Source organism: Tympanuchus pallidicinctus, unplaced genomic scaffold (genome assembly GCF_026119805.1).
Source record: "Tympanuchus pallidicinctus isolate F22 unplaced genomic scaffold, pur_lepc_1.0 scaffold4, whole genome shotgun sequence".
Classification (NCBI taxonomy): Eukaryota; Metazoa; Chordata; class Aves; order Galliformes; family Phasianidae; genus Tympanuchus; species Tympanuchus pallidicinctus.
Genome location: NW_026294758.1, coordinates 43,359,275 through 43,376,690, shown reverse-complemented (window position 1 = coordinate 43,376,690; position 17,416 = coordinate 43,359,275). Strand labels below are relative to the sequence as shown.

General features: G+C 39.1%; 1 protein-coding gene across 10 annotated transcripts in view; it reads right to left on the bottom strand.

Moving 5' to 3' along the window:
• The window catches only part of MPDZ (multiple PDZ domain crumbs cell polarity complex component), a 105,898-nt gene that overhangs the window by 40,244 nt on the left and 48,238 nt on the right, over positions 1-17,416 (bottom strand). For 8 of the 10 annotated variants that reach the window (XM_052700733.1, XM_052700735.1, XM_052700736.1 and 5 more), the window contains 5 exons: positions 16,268-16,423; positions 13,014-13,193; positions 11,892-12,015; positions 4,127-4,325; positions 831-872 (listed from right to left, as the gene is read on the bottom strand). In XM_052700733.1, the coding sequence (XP_052556693.1) occupies positions 831-872; positions 4,127-4,325; positions 11,892-12,015; positions 13,014-13,193; positions 16,268-16,423 (701 nt within the window). The remainder of the gene's footprint in view (positions 1-830; positions 873-4,126; positions 4,326-11,891; positions 12,016-13,013; positions 13,194-16,267; positions 16,424-17,416) is intronic. The other 2 variants (XM_052700738.1, XM_052700743.1) reach the window with 1 other exon arrangement.

Sequence of the window (17,416 nt, the reverse complement as noted above, 5' to 3'; positions counted from 1 at the left end):
TATGAAGATACAGAAGATAGGAAATGATTAAATGCATTACTATCTGCAAGACAAGTTGAGGTTCAACAATTTCAAGAAAAAGTATATGTGGAGATTAATAATTTCCTTGCTTTCACAGCTGTACAGCTTTTAGGAGAACACGTTCTGTCTTCCCTTCTTGAGATACCACCCCCAACACCAAGATATGCACTAGCAATGACAGCAGTGACAATGGAAACACCAAATGGTGTACAAATGAAAACATGTGTAAACACAACAGTGCATGCAGAACAGAGGAACATTTATCACATGCTTGACTGAACAACCTCACAAAACCTTGAAACACCAACAAACCAAATAACAATGTACGAACAATAGTCACAACAAATTATTGGCATTAAGAATTAAGGTCTAATTTGAATCTTTTTACACATGGAGAAAGAAGTGCCACAGAAAATATGACACGGAGATTAATCCAGATATCTGTACACTGTACTCTAGCAGTGGACCCTGTACAAACACACAAGTACATAAACCACACACGTGGCTGCATTAGCAGTCATCTTTTAGAATACAGGTGTTTTCATTCTAGTCTTAGGAAGTATGCTCCAATCTTCAAGTTTTAGGATAAAAATACGTATAAAAATTGAAGGACACACATACACTTTCATGTATATATACACCCACACATGCAGGCACAAATGCACATGCACACACAAAGAGAGACAGAATATGCACCGATATAAGGATATATCCCTGACATTACTATGGATGTAATAAAAGCATGGAATGATTTTAGAGACAAGTTGCAACACAGAATCATGATGAGTTTCTGAATCACCAATACTCACACATAAAAGAGGGCCTGATCATCAGAAGGTGCTGGAGAAGATCTAGAATGCGAAGCATATGATGCAGCATTGTTTTACAACTGTGTTAACAAATGTCAATGTCTCATGCTGAATGTGAGATGTATACTTAAGTAGTTAAAAGTATGAGCTGCTTATTTTTTCTTTCTTTTTTGTCTCTCCCATTTTCTTTTGTATTATTAGACCTCCACATCATTTATACCTGCTTCAGAAATCATTTCATCTTTATTGGAGTCTATAGCAGTGATTACTAACAAACATGGAAAATGGAATTGTAATTATCTTCTATTCCTTAACCAGGAATTCATCTCCATGCTTTAGGTTAAGACAGGCAAACTCTGATTCAGATTCGTAATCATTTGAATCATCTGACAGATGTTACAAGCAGCTGCTGCTGGAAAAAGAAAACATTATTATTCCAGAAACATAAGAGCTCCTAGCAAGGTGGAGTGAGAAGTGAAAAGGAATGTATCATGGTAAGGCCACGCATCTGTTTTTTCACAAATAAAAGGAAAAAGAATATCTTAATATGGAACTCAGATTGCTTATTCCCGAACATTCTTGAATGAAACAAAACATAGCACATAAGAATGGTTTCACGTATTATCACAGAAAGCTCAGAACTGTTTGAATTGGAAAGGACCCATAAAGATTATCCAGTCCAAGCTCCTGGTAATGAACAGGGATATGCACAGCTAGATCAGGTTGCTCAGAGCCTGGTCAAGCCTGACCCTGAATGCCTCCAGGGACGGCACACCCACCACATCTCTGGGCAACCTGCACCAGTGTTTCACTACCCTTATTGTAAAAAACTCATTCCTTATATCCAGTTTGAACCTCCTATCTTCTAGTGTGAAGCCATTTTCTCTTGTCCTATCACAACAGACCCTGCTGAAGATTCTGTCCCATACTTTCTTATAGCCCTTAGCTATGGAAAGGCCGCTATCTCTCCCCTCTCCCTGGAGCTTTCTCCAGACAAAACAACCCCAGCTCTCTCAGCCTGTCCTCACAGGGGAGGTGTTTCATCCCTTGCATCATTTGTGTGGCCCTCCTCTGGATGTGCTCTAATCCATGTCTCTTCTGTATTGAGGGGGCCACTACGGTACTCAAAAATAGTTCTGCTTAATACTTTAGGTATTCACTTTGCAGTCTTGTGTAGAAAAAACGATCATACAAGCACAACTGAGGGGCTGTACATCTTTTTTTCCCAAGGCTGATAAAAAAGATTCTGCGCTTGCTTAATTGAAAGTCTGGTACTGATCACAAAACCTGCATGATGGTGTACCACATCAGCCCTGAAATAATGAAAAGCCCTGAAAAAAAAGCCCTGAAAAGCCCTGAAGTTTGTTTAGCTTTGAACTTCTCTAAGAAAACAGGAAGTATTACCATGATACAGTGCTCTCCTGTGTCTGGGCATTTTCACCCATTTGTATCATAATGTTTTTCCAAGATCTTCTCCCTTAAGAGTAAATTACTGAAAAGCTTAATTATGCTTACAGAGTAGATCTGTATCATAATTATGTAGCCCTGTCCTTCCTCCTGCAAGAGCTCTTTGGGAGCTGTGAAAACACTTGGTCTTTTACTTGCTTGAAGTACAAACATTGGCTTCACTTTAAACTCTTGTCATAGGAAGAACATAAACATAAAATGAAAGCCAAAAACGTCAAGTCAGAACATGAATGGCTCAGGAGTTCCTACAGAAGGAGGTGAAGCACTTTTCTCTGTGACATCTGAATGTTCACATCTAGTATGAGATTTGATATTATAAATGTATCTGGAAAATGACTAAGACTATAAAGGAAAAATTAAAATCACGCAGCAAAAATGGAGCAACTTTAAAAGGATAAACACAAAACATGAACACATCTTTGTTTCATCACATAACTAAGGCATTAACAAAAGACTCCACAGAAAAAAATCATGCTGTAGAACTTGGATATTCAAGCAGATATACAGACACATACATGCTAACTGATTTTGGTCATGGAAGTTGGAATTATAATGTTTGAAATCTTATAAAAATAATATCATGTTCTATCAATGCTGATTCCCTCATATTCGCAACAGCACTGTCAGTAAAGGTAATGAATTATATAAGCAGGACTTAGTATTTAAGCAAGCTAGTATAAAATCCTAGTACTACATGCAGACAATTGAACGTACCACTCCATGCTTTATGTACTTGCTCTCGGAATGACACCACTATTTAAAGCCAGCACATACTTCCCAAGAAGAAAGAAAAGCCCTATCTTTTAGTGTGCAGCCCTTTCTGAATGGATAGAAACTAGTTACCTGCCACCACACTGGGATTGTACCGACCGTTTTCAGAGCTGCCTCCTTAAATATTAGAGACTTCTATTAACAAGAGCTCAAAGAATTTTATTAGCAGATCTGACCCAGCCCACGTTATCATGGATTTCAGAAAAACAACTGTTAGTTTGTTTATTTGAGCTGTAAACTCAGCGCTCATTGGACTAGAGTACCACCCATAAGCCCAGGAACACTTCATATTTAGATGTTGGGCAGTTGTGACATCTACGAAGAACTACACTTAACTTTCCAGTAAAAAAACTTTCTTGCAAAGTTCATTTTTTTACTGGAAAGTTAAGTGTAGTTCTTTCATATTAAGCAAGTGGATTTTTAAGCCTATTAAATATTTCAAATTTTAAGCAGCAGCACTCCAGAGAAAAAAATTAAAGCATTCAAGAAACAGTTCCTTCATATGTACTAATGAGAACTTGGAAGAGACTTCACAAAACACACTTTTTAATCACAGATGTACTAATGTTTTTTTTAATATTGCTTTTCCACATTAAGATTGGGTTTTATAGTTTCTGTTTGGCAGCCAAAACCAAAATCCACTACAAACATCATTTCCATCAGATGGAGACATCTGTGCAATGGCCAAGATAGCTGACATTTCAGAAGCAAAAATATATCTGAGGAAATGCTTGATTTGTTTAGCAGTGTCATACTGTAAATGCAAAACTCTAACAAATCCTACTACTTCAATAAAGCCACGCAAAGGTATTAATGAAGATGGTTAATTAATCACAGAATTAATTTTTTAAAGAACACCCAAAATCTCCTATACAAGTGATTTTAACTTTCAAATTCATGAAGCTGTAATTTCATAGCAAATAATTTGCTGAAATGGTAACTTAAATGCACACTGTAAAAACAACAAAAAAAAACGGATTTAGAAAATATGCATGAATCTAGACAAATTTTGATTATTAGCCTTTTCCTACTAGAGTCAATATTCTGGCTGTACCTACTTCATTTCTTGTCCAACGAGTGAATGTCTCCTTAGCATAGCTCGGGCTTCTGCATTGGTTAAGTTAGCGCTTGATTCTTCATTAATGGACAAGATGCAGTCTCCCACTTTAATCCGTCCATCACGACTTATTGATCCTCCATGGATGACACTACGAACTATCATTCCTGTGCCATCTTTGTCAGAGCTTACTGTCATCCCTAGAGTGAGAAAGGTGTGAGACAGGTGAGCGTTAGTATCTTCTTCCAGCCCTAACTCTGGGTGACAAGGGAAAGTGAAGTGATAGCAGACTGGGAAGGCATAAGACAGCCACATGACCTGCCAACCTCAACAAGCCCAACACTGTCCTTATTCTCCTTGTGTTCCCATCTTTCCAAAGGGAGACAAGAGTTAAAAATCACATTCACAATATCTTCACTTTACCTTATGTAATTTCATATATCAAGTTGAATATAAAAAAGTAAAAAGCAGTGGAATATTTAAGCAGAAAATAAACCAAGAATCAAATAGATCTCATAAAAGCAATAAAATCGCTCCTAAAACAGTTAAGCTTGTAACCCCTCTGGGTGGTTCCTCAAGTTCATTTGCCACATCTCAGTTTTCTGATTGCTCTTTTCAGAAAAAAAGAAAGAAAAAAAAAGAAAAAAAAAATTAATTATAAGTATGGGGCAATACAATTCTTAATTTTCTTCAAAAATTTAAGCAGCCAGTTGCTTAGGCCCAGAAGAGCATCCTAACTTCTGCAATAGCCTGTTTACTATTAATAGATACAGTCCTTTATTCTGTGTACATGACAACCCTGCCTGTGGTGCAGCAAGATGTTATGTCTCTTGATTTACATGCATCATTTAACTCTGCATTCTTTTCACTAAGGGGAAGTAAGACAAAAACTGCCTACAGGGCAGCTGGTATTCATGATGACACTTCTAAAACAAAAAAAAAACCAAACAACTGCTCTTCACAAAGGCAAAAGGTACCTTAAGACCCAAAACAGTTTTCTCTGCCTTTATATTACTGTGGGCTTAACACTCTTAACGCTAAGAAGCTTTTCTTATTCTTTTGTGTGCATTGATGAATGTTGAAAGCTTTTCCTTACGAGAAAAAGATACCGAAGGAAAAGTGCCTTTTAGAGCAGAATTTGCTAAAGGAAGATGCAGTGAGCACTCCTCTTGGGTTCTCCTGGCTTTTGATGTAAACCACAAGTTAGTAAGTAACGGGAGGGCAATTCTATTTTTGCAATTCCTTACCATCTTGTCCAGATTGACTGGAAGGAAGATCATCTCCAAAGCAACAGTTAACCACAGCAAACCTTCCAAAGATACTGATATGAGAAAATTCTGATCATTTATATACAAACATGGCTACAGAAGACTGACCACTTGACTCCAGGAATGTAGACCTTGGGAGACAGACTACAGAACAGGAACTGGCTGAAAAGTTTAGAAAACAACTGCAACCTATAGGCTATCCAGGCTCAGCAAACCAAGTAAACATCTGCCTACACAACTGTCTCAGAGGAAAAAAAAATAAAAGTACTGCTAGCTTTTAAAGAACAAAACTAAACAAGATTTTCACTTATGCTTTTTGGATTTCCATAAATATAAACTCTCTGAATAGTGCTGGTTCCTCATGTTCACTTACAGTTGAGATCAACATTGTTATCCAAGCTATAAGAAGGTGGCCCCGCTATCAAAAAACTACCCCAAAAGCTTCTTAGACAAAGGAATATACATGTCTCTCTATTTCGGTATGTAGAATCATGTTTTATCTTTTGGAAAAACTGAAAAACTACAAAACCACTTTCATGATGGGACTTTATTAAACAGATGCAAGAACATGGTGTTTCAAATGACCGGAGTTTAAAATTTATGATTTGCCAGGGACTGTCAACTGTGACAAGTTCTATGCAAAAGTGCTCGCAGTATTACAGTACCATGACATGTCATCCACCTCAGCATGGTAAGGAAATTCAGAACCATGGCAATTTATGGAAAAGGGCTCAAGGGCTTCTGTCAGGGTGCTTTCTGCAGACAGTACATCTCTGAGTATATTTAAAGCCACTGCAAAAAGCCAACACTTAAACTATGTTTCACTCTGACAAAGCCAGAAAGTCTTCCGAGAAGGAAAAGCACCTGTACTTTGCAACAAAACAAACACTCTGGCCTAAGTCAGGAGGGGAGAAGCATTGTCTCCTACCCCAAACCTTCCACTGACTGGCTATGAGATTCCTGTGCTTATGCCCACACAACCCTCGCTGCCTCCACAGCCACTACAGGAACCTGAAGAGGACAGCAAAAACTGCTTCAACCTACTGAACCTATCAATACCACAATACACCTTTGATCAGTATGTTCAGGGAGATGCAGATTGCAAATCTTTAAAAATGGCAGATTCTCCACAAAATTTTGAATTTTGAATTTTTTGAAATTAAAAACACTATATTTTTGAATTTTTGAATTTACTATATACTATACACTATATTTTTGAATTAAAAACACTATAAATAAATATATTCATTATCGGATCTTTTCAGAAATACTGAAACTTAAGATAAAGTGAAAATCAGTGGAAAGAAATTGAACAGCTTGCTTAGTTTTGACCATACTCAGAAAACAAGATGATTTCATGTTTACATATGAATATAAAGCTCTTTGATCAAAGCTTTTTCATCTCAAAATACAGCATTTACTGGCCCCATCTTGTGCCTTTCCACTGTAGATCACAGAATCACAGAACCACAGAATCACAAGGTTGGAAAGGACCTACAAGGTCATCTAGTCCAACTGTCCTCCCATCACCATCGCTACCACAAACTGAACCATATCTTGTAGCTCCTCATCCAGGTGCCTCTTCAACACTGCCAGGGACAGCGACTCCGCCACTTCCCTGGGCAGCCATTCCAGTGCCTGACCACTCACTCAGAGAAAAAGCTTTTCCTTATGTCTAATCTAAACCTCCTGTGGTACAACTTGTGGCCATTTCCTTGGGTCCTGTTTGTTGCATGGGAGAAGAGGCCAAACCGCTCTGGACCAATAGGTATATACAATTGATTGAAAACACTGATGGAAATATGTACTTGGTACCTGCATACAATGTGGTATACAACTCTGGAGAATATTAAAGGTTTACGGGCTGGTTCAGCCCGGTTCCACGACCAGGGGGGTGGAGGGATCTGCAGAGCCTGACTGCACTCCCCCAGTGTCAAATTCCCTTGGGGTACCCATTGAACATCCCCGTCTCTCTGTATCACTCACCAAGTGGACCCAGGTCCCTGGGCAAAAACAGTTCCACAAAGAGGTTTGCCCTTCCCACAAGCTGGAAAGACCCAAACCGCTTTTCCCAACATGTTCTTTACATGTACTACAGGGACTTTATCTCCCCTGACAGTATGTAAGGAGCTACCAGGACCACCTCGATTGATCGATCCTCTAGTACTGACCAATCAGGTGGCTTTTGCCAAATGCTTCTCCCAATGCTTAAATGTTCTGCCACCCATATTTAGAAAATTAGTTTGTTTCTCCTCAGATCGTTGCCGCTGATTTTTAAATTATTTTGGGGTCCACTGTTTCCATTTTTCCGGAGGCATGGATCTGCGGATCCCTCCGCCCCGCTGATCGTGGAACCGGGCTGAACCAGCCCGTAAACCTTTTACTTTCTTGGTGGAGAATGCAGGCAACAGCTGCTTTAGCTTTTTAGAATCTCTCTCTGCTCTCGGAGAGCTTCGCTGGGAAAGTTTATCTTTTTCACCGGTGCTCACTGGAAGCTTGACCATGAAAGTCCAGGTGGACTGCCAATAATCTGGGATATTTGTAAACTTTGAGCAATGCTATCTTGCTTCTATAAAGAGAGAAAAAAAGATTCTGCTTTCTCTTTTAAACCTGTTTGCAGAGGGAGCTGCTAATTTCACATAAATTGGGATTTTTAAGCGGGCTCCCAGTCTCTCCTTTAAATCCTTTATGCAGGTTCTGAATGCTCACCTGATCGCATTGTTAATCTCCCTGAATCTACATCATTTCAGTCAGTATTTGCATTTATTGTATTCTGAGGAAGTCTTTCCCAAAACCAGAGCATATTGAGTGGCAGGGAGTGTGGAAAGGCTTGGGAGAGACTTCAGAGAGATGGACATCTTCGGTGGAATTTTACTCCTGAACACCTGAAAGACCCTGAGAGCTTAAACATTTATTTGAGACAGGGATGTTGCGGCTCAGGCAGATCTGAGGAGGCACAAATGATTTGGGGCCTGGCTAATGCTTGTCAGGCCTTATTCAATAGTATCCCAGAGAGGGAGAGAGTTTGTGAAACTGAAAGAGAATGTCTGAGAGCTGAGAGGGAGAATCTCCGGGCTGAGTGAGAGAGTCTCCTGGAAGAGAGAAAAGACCTCAAATCTGAGAGGGATATCCTCAAGTCCGAGAGAGATGCCCTCCAAATCGAGACAGACTCCCTGCAATCCCAAAGAGAGAGTGTCCAGGCTGAAAAGGAGAGTCTCCAGCAGAGACTCCAAGCTGAGAGGAAGAATCTCCACATCCAGAGAGTCTCCTAGTTGAGAAACAGTCTCCAAATCCAAAGAAAGAGTCTCCAAGGCGACAGAAAATATCCGCGTTAAGAAAGAGAGTCTCCTAGCCAGGAGAGAGAATCTCAAAACCTGGCAAGAGTGTCTCTGAGCTGAGAAAGAAAGACTCCAAGCAGAAGGAGAGAATCTCCAAGCTGAGAGAAGGAATCTCCAATCTCAATGAGGTGCCTTCAAATCCGAGTGAGACTCTCTCCAATCCAAACTCGACACCCTCCAAACTGAGCGAGACACCCTCCAATCTGAACTGAATACTCTCATAATTGAACAAGACAGACTCCAAGCGGAGCTAGAGGATGAGAGTATCAGAACTGACCAACCTGACCAACCACAGGAGGCACCACAAGTGATGTCAGTTGCTCCTGTAAGAGGATGGAAAATGAAATGAATCTCAACTCAGAACAGAAGAAAAAGGAGGAAACAGGTCCAGAGGAGTGGCTCCGAGATCCAGGAGAAGCACCCTGGAATCCAGGGGAAGGGACCTCAGTAAGACCATGGTCACCAATGCCTACGAGGGTAACAAGAAGTCCTGAAAGAGTAAGAGGTGAACAAGATATCGTTATCATTGTTGATCGATCTCTGACAATGAATGAAATTCAAAGTCTGAGAAAAGACTTCTCACGTCACCCAAATGAGCCTATTGCTACTTGGTTACTTCGATGTTGGGACAATGGGGCCAACAGTGTGTGGCTAGATAGTAGAGAAGCTCGCCAACTGAGTGGCATTGCTAGGGACTCAGCCATTGACAGAGGCATTGGTACATGCCAGAACCAGGCCTTCACCCTCTGGAAGCAGATGTTGCTAGCTGTAAAAGAAAGATACCCCTTCAAACACGATCAGATGCCTGAGTAAAAGAAATGGGCTGATACAGAAAAAGGCATCTGTTATTTGAGAGAACATGCTGTGGTGGAAACACTGCATAGCCCCAATTTCATTCCTGATGAGCCAGACCAAGAGCATGATCCTGAGAGAGTCAGGTATACACCAAACATGTGGCATACAGTCAGAAGACTGCACCAGAAAGGTGCACCGGTACATTTGCAGCAATGTATGGCAGAGGGGAAAGAAGACCCCTTATAATTGAACTGATTAATAAACTTCAAGACTTTGAGTTACATTTAAGCCCTCTATGAGCTTGTGTTTCAGTCATTGCAAAGGTAGCTGAAAAGCTGAACAGAATGGAGAGCAAACAAGAAGATATAATGATAGACAAACTGTCTACCGTGCCTGATGCTGATGGGTCCATGGTGGTAACAGAGTGGACACTGGTGCACAGTGCACTCCAATGCCCTCGAGTCACCCAGGGACAGAATCAATGTATATTCATGGAGTGACTGGGAGCTCCCAAGAGCTGACTATGTTGCAGGCTGAAATCAGCCTCACTGGTAAAGACTGGCAAAAGCACCCTATTGTGACTGGCCCAGGGGCTCCAAGTGTACTTGGTATTGATTATCTCAGACAGGGATACTTTAAGGATCCCAAAGTATATCGATGGGCTTTTGGAATAGCTGCTGTAGACACAGAAGGTGTTAAGCAGCTGTCTGTTTTGCCTGTCCTATCAATGCAGTTGAGCAGCAGGGAGATGGGAGCAGCGCCCACGATGAAGGGCAGGCGAAAAAGAGCGCATCAGGTGACCTTGCCAGGAGTTCTATCTCCTCTCTGTGACCGCAAAGTCCCCCGGGGGATGCAGTTCTTTTTTTCTGGGCAGGTACCCAGGACTTGAGCATTGACAGTTAAACTCCCAGTGATGTTATGATGTGGAATACCGAAAACCAAAAATCATAAAACCATGACACTCTCCTCATCAGAACCTCCCTTCAGGCAGCTGTAGAGTACAGTGAGGTCACCTGTGAGCCTCCTCTTCTACAGACTGAACAATCCCAGCTCCCTCAGCCGCCCCTTATAAGATTTATGTTCCAGACCCCTCACCAGTTTTATTGCCCTTCTCTGAACACATATCAGGGCCTCAATGTCTTTCTTGTAGTGAGGAGCCCAAAACTGAACACAGTACTTGAGGTGCAGCCTCACCAGTGCTGAGTACAGAGGAATGATCACCTCCCTGCTCCTGCTGGCCACACTATTTCTAATGCAGGCCAGGATGCCGTTGGCCCTCTTGGCCACCTGGGCACACTGTCAGCTCATGTTCAGCCGAGCATCAACCAACACCCCCAGATCCCTTTCCTCTTCACAGTCATCTAACTACTCAGCCCCAAGCCTATAGCACTGCATAGGGTTGTTGTGGCCAAAGTGCGGGACCTGGCACTTGGCCTTGCTGAACCTCATCCCATTCACTTCAGCCCAGCAGTCCAGCTTATCTAGATCCCTCTGAAGGGCTTTCGTACCCTCAGGCACCACCACCCAACTTGGTGTCATCTGCAAACATACTGAGGATACACTCAATCCCTTCCATCTAGGTCATCAGTAAAGATATTAAACAAGATGGGTCCCAGTACCAAATGCTGGTGGACACCACTCATAACAGGATGCCAGCTGGACTTAGCTCCATTCACCACTACCCGCTGGGCACAGCCCTCTAGCCAGTTCCTTATGTAAAGAAGGGTATACCTGCCCAGACCATGGGCAGCCAGTTTCCCCAGGAGAATAATGGGGAATACTGTGAGAGACCGTGTCAAAGGCTTTGCTGAAGTCCAGGTAGAATACATCAACAGCCTTCCCCTTATCTACCAGTCTGGTCACCCAATCATAGAAGGAGATGAGGTTGGTCAAGCATGACCTGCCTTTCGTGAGTCTGTGCTGGCTGGGCCTGATCCCCTGGACACCGCGCACGTGCCGTGTGACTTCACCCAAGATGATTTGTCAGGCTGACAAGCCTGTAGTTCTCCAGATCCTCCTTGCCATTCTTGTAGATGGGAGTCATATCAGCATATCATATACAGACACAAAAACAATGTATTAAAACTGTATTATTAATATTTAGGATCAACCAAGTTCCTTCATGGAAAAAAAAAATTATCAGTGAGAACAGCACTTTATTTTCTGTTAAAGATGACAGCAAGTGGATTCACTGCCATCATAGCCAAAGAGAACAAAAGCAGCAAAGAGAAATACCATGTTATGCTTTCCGTTTAAAATGAAAATGTTTAGTCTTTACTATTAGAACGGGAAATATAAGAGAAGGAAAGAGAAAGGAAGGATCCCATGTTTCTTCAAAGGTTAAAAAACATGACAGTTATTTTACCTAGACTTGAATTGCCTTTTTCAATAGTGATGGTCTCCTCATACATGTTTTTCACTGGATTTGAGATTTTGAAAACTTTTTCCACAGGCAATAAAAGGCTAGATTCCACGAACGTTCTTTTATCCTAACACGAAGGAAAATAACGTTAGTTCATAATACAGACATAAGAGTATGCATGGACACAGACTTCAGTTCATCTTACCTTTTACCAAAGCTATGAATATAATTAATACAGATTCCCTATATGGTCACTCCATTAAAGATCAAACTGACGTATGTCTTTTCACTGTGGGACAGAGCAAATCTATTGCAAAGTACATTGCTCATTTAGGGACACAATTTACTCTTTTAAAATTGGTGGGATGAATTCAGTGGCTTTCTGACTCATACACTTGAGATGCCTGAGAACTCGTTAATACTAAAGTAATAAAGTTAATACAAAACTATAACTCTTTTAAGACTGCTTTAAACATTGAAGGGAAAGAATTGAAATGGAATTGAATAGTGACTGTCTTATAAGGGAACACTACTTGCACAGCCTTAGACCATGTATGAGATGAACTGCGCAACTCTGCATGAGCACCTGGATGTAAGACTTTCACACCACTTCCCACTGGTTTTCCACAACTGGTTTTCAGCTATGAACCTCCTCTATATGCCCATTTCTTTGTGGAACTTAACAGAAAGCCCTGACCTGGATCCCCAGTCTGCCCAACAAGTACACTATGCTTCAGCATTGACTAGTGCTGCAAGGTATGAGCAGACTTAAATACACGCGTTATCTCCAGTCTCTGGGAGATTACTTTTGTGAAACTATAAATTATCTCTTTGACTAAGCCTACTAAATTCCTAAGTTTTGGATGCGAGCTTCCACATTTACAGTCAAAGAGCCACAAGTTGTTGCTGATCAGTGTCAATTTCAGAAGGACATTCAATGGTTTCATAATGCCTTTCCAAAACCCAGTTTTTCTGGGTTAAAAAAAAAAAAAAAAAAAAAAAAAGAAATCTTTACTTTTCCAGTGGCATCAAGCTGTGTGTTAGTATTTTTGCAAATTCTTCTGTTGTCAGAGATTCAGTTCAAACTGTTATGTTCTCACTTATATTTTGAAAATGAACACTCACATGTTTGATCTCAAAAGTACACTCAGTCGGAAAAGTCTCATCCGCAAAAGTAGCTGTAGTTTCCATGCGTCTGTCTGTCTCTGTAATATTTTGTTCTCTCTCACTCACATCCATATTGTACGTACTCTCGGTAGACATATGACTATCATCTGCAGAACTCAAATATTCCTCTCCAGTAATCTGTTGAAAACAGGAGGCAATAAATGATCAACATTATTTTGACTACACTAAAATGTGAATCTTAAATAGAAACTAACCTCACAGAATCTAATCTCACAATTTAAACATATTAGTTCTAACATGAGTACTCTCAGCAGATTTCTAAACACAGTTTACTACAGAATTTATCTGATTTCTGAGACAAATTATTCCATTTTATAATACCACGAATCAATGAAGACGAAGTTACTGCTGAAATTCTATTGATGTATCAGTCAGAAAATCTTCACAAACTCAAAGAAATGTCAACTTACTCACTCTCAAATGAGACTTAACAAGCTTCAGCAATCTAAAAATTAGAGTACAACTGTCTTTTCTCAGGTAGAAAAAATTTGCAAGACCAAAGTTTTTATTCTCAAATCACTTTCCAATTAAAAGTAACTTCAAACAATTTATAGAACAATCATACAGTCTGATTATCCATGTAACTGAGAAGAAATGTTTTTATGTTTGTTTGTTATTTTTTAATATCCCTTCCGTACAAGGAGGGAATAGTAAAAACTGAGTTAAATTCAGCAAATGAATGAACACTTAAGTTTTGAAGTTTTGAAGTGTGACAGCTCTGAAATGAAATGACATAGTTACGGAAGTTTAGCAGTCAGTACATATTGCTAGTGTCATTATCCAAAACAGCCATACCAAGACTAAGTTCTCTACATCAAACTTGCTTAGACTTTCAAGATTACTTGATCTCCCATTTCAAGTATTTTTAAAGGATATCAATAATCACAAGCTTCTGAAAAAATACTCAAATCCTCCTTAGTTTCCAAAGTAATTAATTTTAAAAACACATAGGCCATTACATATTAAGAAGATGCATTAAGGATTAAGAGGTTATATGCAAAGGCTCTACGTCACTGCTACATATTCTTCTCAGAAATACAGCAAATGTAGTCACAAGAATCTCTATCTTTATCTTATCTTTATCTTAAACTGATCCGTTTAAGTCCTTTATTACATTTCCATAAAGTGAGAATAACATGATTCTCCAGTTTGTTTTCCAGAATACATTAAATCAAAATTCACAGGATTTGGGGATATTTTGTATTGTTTTTCTCCCACAGCCCTGGAATTTTTTTCTTTGACAGAATACCTACATGCTTATAATGTCCCTAGACCAGACCAAACAATGGACCATTTGTAAATAACACAACTGGTTTAAGTAACATCTGAAAAAATAACTGAGCAAGGCCTAATTACTACTAATCTGCATAATGTAATCAATGAAATTTCCTACTTTTCGATAATCAGAACATCAGAACTATAATCTATTTAAATGAACTCATAAGGCTTCAAAGACAGCCAAGGACATACACCTTTAACTCTGTTTCAGATCTGTTTTTAGATCACTGAGAGTATATTCACTGCAAAGACTCAGACGGTTTTCAACATTTTTTCCTTATGTCATACGTGCATATTAAAGTAGCAACATGTAACCTTTTAAAATTTATTTCATTTAAAGAAAAGCCAATGCTTTTAATTTTGAAGACAAACAAAATGTTAAGAATTTGTAGCAACAGCTGCACATGACCCCATAAGAGCATTACTTTGACCTAAAATTGTTTCTTGTCAGCTATCTTTAAATTGATGGTAAAGGCATTCATAATCTGTACTTCAACTGCCTCTCAAGTTAGAAATAGCTCAAATATCTCAATATTCGTCATAGCATCCAATGGCACCTCTTTTTTTTTTTTTTTTTTTTTTCTACTACATTTTACTGCTTCCAAACTCCTCTTTTACAAATCGATTTCCTTACTGTGTTCACTTTCTGAAGCACTTCATAATTGCACACTATTAAATCTTACTTGAAGAGAACAAACTCTTCTTACTGGTGCAAAGAGAAGAACTGTGGAAATTCAGGACTCTAATCTTAAAAAAAAAATAAAATTAAATTAAAAAAAAAGAAGAAGAAGAAAAAAATGGAAACCAAATCCTTCTTTAAGTCAATATCAAAAATTAATTCAGACTTGGTAAATCTCAACACGATATATTATGTAAACTGAGCGCCTATGTTATTAAATGCTTCTCAGCATGAAAAATACATAATCCATTTAAGTAACAATTACAGGGTTAACAGCACAATCTGCCTCACTGGCACAGCAGAGATGTGCTCTTCTGTAGATTGGAAGAAGCCATTAGAAGATGAATTTAGCTTTTCAATCAGAGCGTTGCAAGGGATGAATATACTCAGGGTAAGGGATAAAGGAAGATACTGTAGCAGAGGCATGAAGGTAAAAGCAGAAACTACTCTGATCAAGACCACCGACTGCAAAACCTAGAAGAAATTCCTACAGTGTTGCTTTCAAAGACCATCAGTGCTAAGAAAAATGACTCAGAAGACTCTGGATTACAGAAGTAAATCTACAGATTGAAAAGAGAAAGGAGAATGAAAAGCTACTAAGAGAAATAAAGCCAATTCTGATACAAACAATCACATGGGTATGTGACCAACAGGAATAAAGATAGTAATAGTCTTAAGAACCTTAACTTCATTTATTAAGTTGAAATATAAATGATCAGTAGTCAGAATTTTGATATGGCTTTAATTTTATTTAAATACAGTAAAATAATAATTCATTCAAGAACACGGTAAATTAATTAGTAAATATCTAATTATTGGGCAGTAAAAAAGCAAGGTTTATGACAAAAACTTAATCTTTTTATATCTAAAATGCTGCAGAATTATGCAAGTGTTTTATTTTATCATTCTTTAATATGCTTTGAAAAAATACCAATTATGTTTCCGCAGAAGACTGATCACTGCAGCTTTAACATTACAAATATCTCACAGTACTTTATCTGGTTATACAAAGCTCAGCCCCAGTTTTCAACCTTCCACTGCTTCTCTCCCATACAGACAACACCAAAAGACTCAAATAGTATTTTGAAGAAAGCTAGACTTTAAACTTATAACAAATGTTGGTGCAGATGGAAGTGGAACAACACGAAGCATTCATGTTTAGTAATACAGTGGCACAGAGGAACACTGAGCCTTTCTACATTCGTAAGCAAGATAAAACCATATTCCTTTTTACCTTGGGAGTTGACGTTGAAAAAGGGAACCTGAAGTTGAAATCCTCACTACAGAAGCTGCCAGACGTAACTGGTGAAGGCAGAAATATTACATTCTCCGTAGCAAACTGAGATTCAAAGATGGGTTCAACAGCCAGACCAGCTCCGCTGGAGTCCACCTAACAACAGAAGCAATTTAATCAGCCAGGCTATCTGTAACCTTCACACCACGTAAGCCCCAAACATATGCACCTCAGTAACTACCTACTGACTCACTGTTAGCCCTTTTTTTCCCTCTCTGCTTTTACAATGAAGTTACATTTGCACGTCACAGTAAGAAAAATTTTTGCTTCTGGTAATAATCAGTTATAATCAATGCCATTCTACTGATTTGAATTCAGTACAGCAGAGACACTAGTCAACATTAGTTGAGTTTACTATAGATAATTCAGGAAGATAAGATGGTAGCCCAGTAGATTTTTAATTTAATGACCTGAGATTTCACTGTTACAGAGTTTAGTAAGTACCAGGCATCCCTATATAATCTAGAACTAGATTTTTACTATCCTGGCAATCCTCCACATTCTCCTTCATTTGTAGATTTTTTCATTTGTTCATTTGTAAAATGTGACACCTCCAGATCTGAAAGGATATGAAGACTTATGCATGGAGGAAAAATGAGGTCTCTAGGCTGGACAGAAAGTAAAAGCTGAATTATCAAAATGCCTGGATGTATAATTGCACAGCATTCTTACTGACATGCTGCCTTAGTAAGCATAGGTCTCTAGATATAATCCTTTTTACCACTGAAAAAACAACACACAATCCAAATCTTAAGGTTAATCATCTCCTCTTAAAACTCATTAGGTATTTTTGCCTCAGAATGGCTGAAGGAAAGCAGTTACTCACTCCTCAAACTGCTAGAGACAACTTTTCATAGCCAATACCGGAATTATTTATACCTGTACCAAGCTATCCAGTAGGCTCTGAGGCATCTGAAAAGTATTCATCTTTCTTTGTACACAAAGTGTACAGCCTATATATCTGTAGCAGGCCAAAACTTGTGATGTAGTACAGAAACCAAATTCCAGAAAACAACAGAAGTGACTTTATATCATCACACATTTAGAAAACCCAGTAATGAACACAAAATTCTGCCTAGCTAATAGCAA